This window comes from Syngnathus scovelli, unplaced genomic scaffold (assembly GCF_024217435.2).
Source record: "Syngnathus scovelli strain Florida unplaced genomic scaffold, RoL_Ssco_1.2 HiC_scaffold_30, whole genome shotgun sequence".
In the NCBI taxonomy this organism is placed as follows: Eukaryota; Metazoa; Chordata; class Actinopteri; order Syngnathiformes; family Syngnathidae; genus Syngnathus; species Syngnathus scovelli.
Genome location: NW_026061392.1, coordinates 813647 through 818324, shown reverse-complemented (window position 1 = coordinate 818324; position 4678 = coordinate 813647). Strand labels below are relative to the sequence as shown.

The 4678-nt window shown below is 48.9% G+C and overlaps 1 protein-coding gene across 1 annotated transcript; it reads left to right on the top strand.

Annotated features, from left to right (window-relative positions):
* The first annotated feature begins 1211 nt into the window (after positions 1-1211).
* On the top strand, positions 1212-4457 carry LOC125966020 (janus kinase and microtubule-interacting protein 3-like). Its single transcript, XM_068649797.1, has 4 exons — positions 1212-1494; positions 1576-1629; positions 1750-1927; positions 4402-4457. Exons 1-4 carry the CDS (start codon positions 1375-1377, stop codon positions 4455-4457), a joined length of 408 nt encoding a protein of 135 aa, XP_068505898.1. The 5' UTR covers positions 1212-1374.
* The last annotated feature ends 221 nt before the right edge of the window (positions 4458-4678 follow it).

Here is a 4678-nt window from a genome sequence, read left to right as displayed (position 1 = left end):
GTTAATTTATTCAGACGAAGCAAACTTTCAAACGGATTGAAATTCACTCGTGTCTCAAATAACTACGAAAGTTATTCAATTCTCTAAAATTGTCTGATGTTACTTTTATTTATTACGGTCCTATGTTATACCATAATAACCCCCCGCACATTAATCAAATTGTCAAATCAACCCCGAACCATCGATTGTACATTCAGTACAAATCAGCGCACAACAAAGTAGATGAATATACACAACACATTTATTGAAGAAACATGAAATAGAATTACAAATCTTAATCACTCCAGAAACCGAACAATTTCACCCACTGATACCCGTGTTAATAAAATCATTCAATCCCAGAACAATTCGATTGCAAAACACAGTTCATGAAAGAGGGAATCAATTTTTAGCCAAGCAAAGAAATCAAGAAGTAAAAATCACATTTGTGCTTCTCCAAACAATTTATGTCACGCCACTATTCTCATAGTGACGGGTCCCTTGATCGAATTGACTAACAATATTGCTTTAAGCTGTTACAGAATACATTTTTAGCCAAGCAAAGAAATCAAAAAGTAAAAATCACATTTGTGCGTCCATGCGTGACTCACAATCCGACACCGTGTTCCTGTTTTATTTCTATTTTAACTTGCTTAGCTTATTTTGGCCCCTTTTTTGGTCTCATGTTTTGGTCTGGCGCCATCTTTTGGACAAATTTGGAATTTCAGCTCTGCCAATTTATTCCTGTGAACAATCCATATTTTACCATTTGCACCATCTCTTCCCCCCATGTTACATGACAGTAGAAATGGGTCACTATCAAAGCAGAGTAGCAGATCTGGAGTCAGCGCTGAAGCAACAAGGACAGGTAAGCTTATCAATGAGCACACCTTTTTCTCAGACAAAATAGCTACATTCTTCAGTCACTCATTCGTCTGGCATTACTGGACCAACCCCCCCCCCCGAACGTGGCTGGGAAAATGCGGAGAAAAGCAAATGTCATTTTCCAGTCAACCAAAGAATTTGTGGATGAAAATGACACAACATTCCAAAGCTGTCCACGCGTTTGTCTCTTCTAGAATGTCAAGTGGGTGGAGGAGAAGCAGCTGCTGCGTCAGAGCAATCAGCAGTTGGCCGAAAAGGTGACGGAAAGAAAGGCGCTGGGCGGAGTCGCTTGGCGTCACACCCGTCCGGAAGCCCCGCAGATGAGGTCTGACTGTCTTTTTAGGTCAGGCGGATGGAGGCGGAAGAAGCGCGTCTGAAAGAGCACATCCAGGATATCCGAGACCAAAACGAACTGCTTGAGTTCCGCATCCTGGAGCTGGAGGTGGGAAGACTCGCACAAGCGTGTTGAGGCCAGAGATGTGACGGACGGACGGACGGACGGACGGACGGATGCATGCCTCTGCCTTTCAGGAGAGGGAGTGGCGCTCCCCCGTCTTGAAGTTTCTGCAAGTCCGTTTCCCATACGGCCTCAGCCCTTTGCAGATCTACTGCGAGGCCGACGGCGTGAGCGTACGTAAGGCGTCCCTCGCAACCCTAACCTTAACCTGAGGTCCCAGAACACCTTACATTGCTCCTTGCGCCTTTCCCCAGGACATCGTCATCAGTGATCTGATGAAGAAGCTGGACATCCTGGGCGATAACGCCGTAAGTGTATGTCGAACTCCTTATGTTCGCACTCCACGAGACTCGGCGGCTCAAATGTGACTTTTGGAAGGCTTTGCGCTGAAAGAAGCTTGTTGACGCTGTGCCTTTGGGCTCTTGCAGAATCTCACCAACGAGGAGCAGGTGGTCGTGATTCACGCCAGGACCCTTCCCACCCTAGCCGAGAAGGTAACGCGCACACTCTCGCATTCTGCTTATGTGACAGCAGCCTTTCCTCAGTGGTTAGAATACATCAAAGTGACCAAGTCAGCACTTCAACAGAAGATGTTGGACATTGAAAGTGAGAAGGTAGACAGACACGCGACATCAGCCAAGGGGAACTCGGGGCAATGTGCCCCAACAATTCTGACCTTGAGCTGTGCTAGGATATGTTCTGCAACCAGAAGGGCTACCTGGATGAAGAGTTGGACTTCAGGAAGCGTTCCATGGACCAGGCTCATAAGGTAAGCCGCCCTCAAATCTCCCGCCGGACCACTGATGGACGAGGATTGCGGCCCAGAGGATCATGGAGCTGGAGGCCATGTTGTACGAGGCGCTACCGCAGCGGGACTGCCCCGCCACGGACGGCGAAAAAGCCAGCCACGCTGGCGTGAATGACGTGCTGACGGCGGATCAGAGACAAGAGCTTAGGAGCGCCGTGGACCAATGGAAGCGAGCCCTGATGTGGGAGTTGAGGGAGCGCGACGCTTGCATCCTCCAAGAGAGAATGGATCTGCTGCACAGCGCGCAACAGGTAAGGGCCCAAAGCCAGCCCGGCACGTACTTGCACGCTTACTGGCTTTTGAAGGCTACTTTCCATTTGTCCGTCCTAGAGGAACAAAGACCTGAAAGAATTCATCGAAGCTCAGAAGAGACAAATCAAACAATTGGAGGAGAAGTTTCTGTTTCTCTTTCTAGTCTTCTCCTTGGCCTTCATTCTGTGGCCCTAACACCAGCTGGTGAGTGAGCTCCAGCGGCACCGCACTCGACACCTCCAATACACTGCCAGCCGGTCTCAGACGTTGGCAGACGCTCCGATGCCGACGTATACCCCCCGCCACGGTGACAGAGGCACCGCGTCACACCGGCGCTCATCCAATCAGAAGGCAGGAAAGGCAAATTCACATGCAGGGCACTCTTGAACCAGAAGAGAGCGCCACAAAAAACGGTTGTTGCCCCAAACGCGCACTAAAAAGGGTCAGAATGACAAGAGTCCCACCGGCCAGCCGGGGCCACCCGTCCATCCATTTCTTCAGGGGGGGAAAAAATTGGAGTCACCGGTGAGTACATTTTGCATTTAGCTCTGCTTTTCTGCTTCTGTCTTCAAGTGTGTGGCATCCTGCGACCAAAGATTCAGCCAACCCCAAAGCGGTTGACCTCAACGTCCCGCCACCATTCCTACCAGAGCAGGTGACGTGATGCTTTGGACATCCTTCCGTCTCAGATGCCCAAAAGTACTCTTTGCCACATCTGCGGCAACCGCTGTTTTGTTTAGTAGATTTACAGTTGTTATGCATTGGCATAATGGTGTGCACTCAAAATAGATTTAAATAAATTAAATATTTCTTCTGCCCACTCCCTTTTAAACAAGTTAACTCTGCCCACGTCCATTGACGTCTTGTCTGCGTCACGTGACCACGACGTAGCGACGTCATATAGTAACCGCTGTTTTGATCAGTAGACTTACAGTTATTATGCGTTGACATAATGGCGCACTGGTTAGCATGGCCACCTCTTAAGCATGATGTTGCGGGTTCGACGCCTGATCAATGTTAGCATGGAGTGAGCTGAAGTGCATGGCGCTGAAGATTTGAATCTTTGAAATGCGCTGAGGTCTGACATATCAGGCAGAATGGTTTGCCATCACGTTCAACAAAAAATAGAAACTTTCCCACTCTGATTAAAACGTCCTGTGTTCATCTACGTATTTTCGTTTTGCTGTGCATCTTTTCCCTGCCATTTCGAGAGCCCGATTGACACTCATAGTTTAAAGAAATGTGTTTGCCCATCCTACTTTGTGGAATTTCACCACATGCGCTTTTGACCAAAATACCAAATTGAACTCAAGTGAAGCCAACACGCACAACCCCCCCCCCCACACACACACACACACACACACACACACACACAAATGTTGATATGAACATAAAAGAGCCGCATGCGGTTCGGGAGTTGCGACTTGGCCAAACCTGTACTATACAACTTTATTTGTATAAAATTTTCACAACAGCTGTCACACAAACAAAGCGGGAAAAACCGAAGACGTGCGTGTTCCGCCCACGCTGGATTTATTTGCACCTTTGAAAAGACACCGTATTGCCGCAGATGTGGCAAAGAGTACTTTTGGGCATCTGAGACGGAAGGATGTCCAAAGCATCACGTCACCTGCTCTGGTAGGCATGGTGGTGGGACGTTGAGGTCAACCGCTTTGGGGTTGGCTGAATCTTTGATCGCAGGATGCCACACACTTGAAGACAGAAGCAGAAAAGCAGAGCTAAATGCAAAATGTACTCACCGGTGACTCCAATTTTTTTCCCCCCTGAAGAAACAGCTGGACGGGTGGCCCCGGCTTATTCTGACCCTTTTTAGTGCGCGTTTGGGGCAACAACCGTTTTTTGTGGCGCTCTCTTCTGGTTCAAAAGTGCCCTGCATGTGAATTTGCTTTTCCTGCCTTCTGATTGGATGAGCGCCGGTGTGACGCGGTGCCTCTGTCACCGTGGCGGGGGGTATACGTTGGCATCGGAGCGTCTGCCAACGTCTGAGACCGGCTGGCAGTGTATCGGAGGTGTCGAGTGCGGTGCCGCTGGAGCTCACTCACCAGCTGGTGTTAGGGCCACAGAATGAAGGCCAAGGAGAAGAATAGAAAGAGAAACAGAAACTTCTCCTCCAATTGTTTGATTTGTCTCTTCTGAGCTTCGATGAATTCTTTCAGCTCTTTGTTCCTCTAGGACGGACAAATGGAAAGTGGCATTCAAAAGCCAGTAAGCGTGCAAGTAAGTGCCGGGCTGGCTTTGGGCCCTTACCTGTTGCGCGCTGTGCAGCAGATCCATTC

Excerpts from the sequence above, each read along its gene's own strand:
- LOC125966020 (XM_068649797.1), top strand. The coding sequence starts at position 1,375 with ATGCATGCCTCTGCCTTTCAGGAGAGGGAGTGGCGCTCCCCCGTCTTG. Across the intron at positions 1,630-1,749 it reads ACATCCTGGGCGATAACGCC|AATCTCACCAACGAGGAGCA; the intron begins GTAAGTGTATGT and ends GGGCTCTTGCAG. Across the intron at positions 1,928-4,401 it reads GAAGATGTTGGACATTGAAA|TGTATCGGAGGTGTCGAGTG; the intron begins GTGAGAAGGTAG and ends ACCGGCTGGCAG.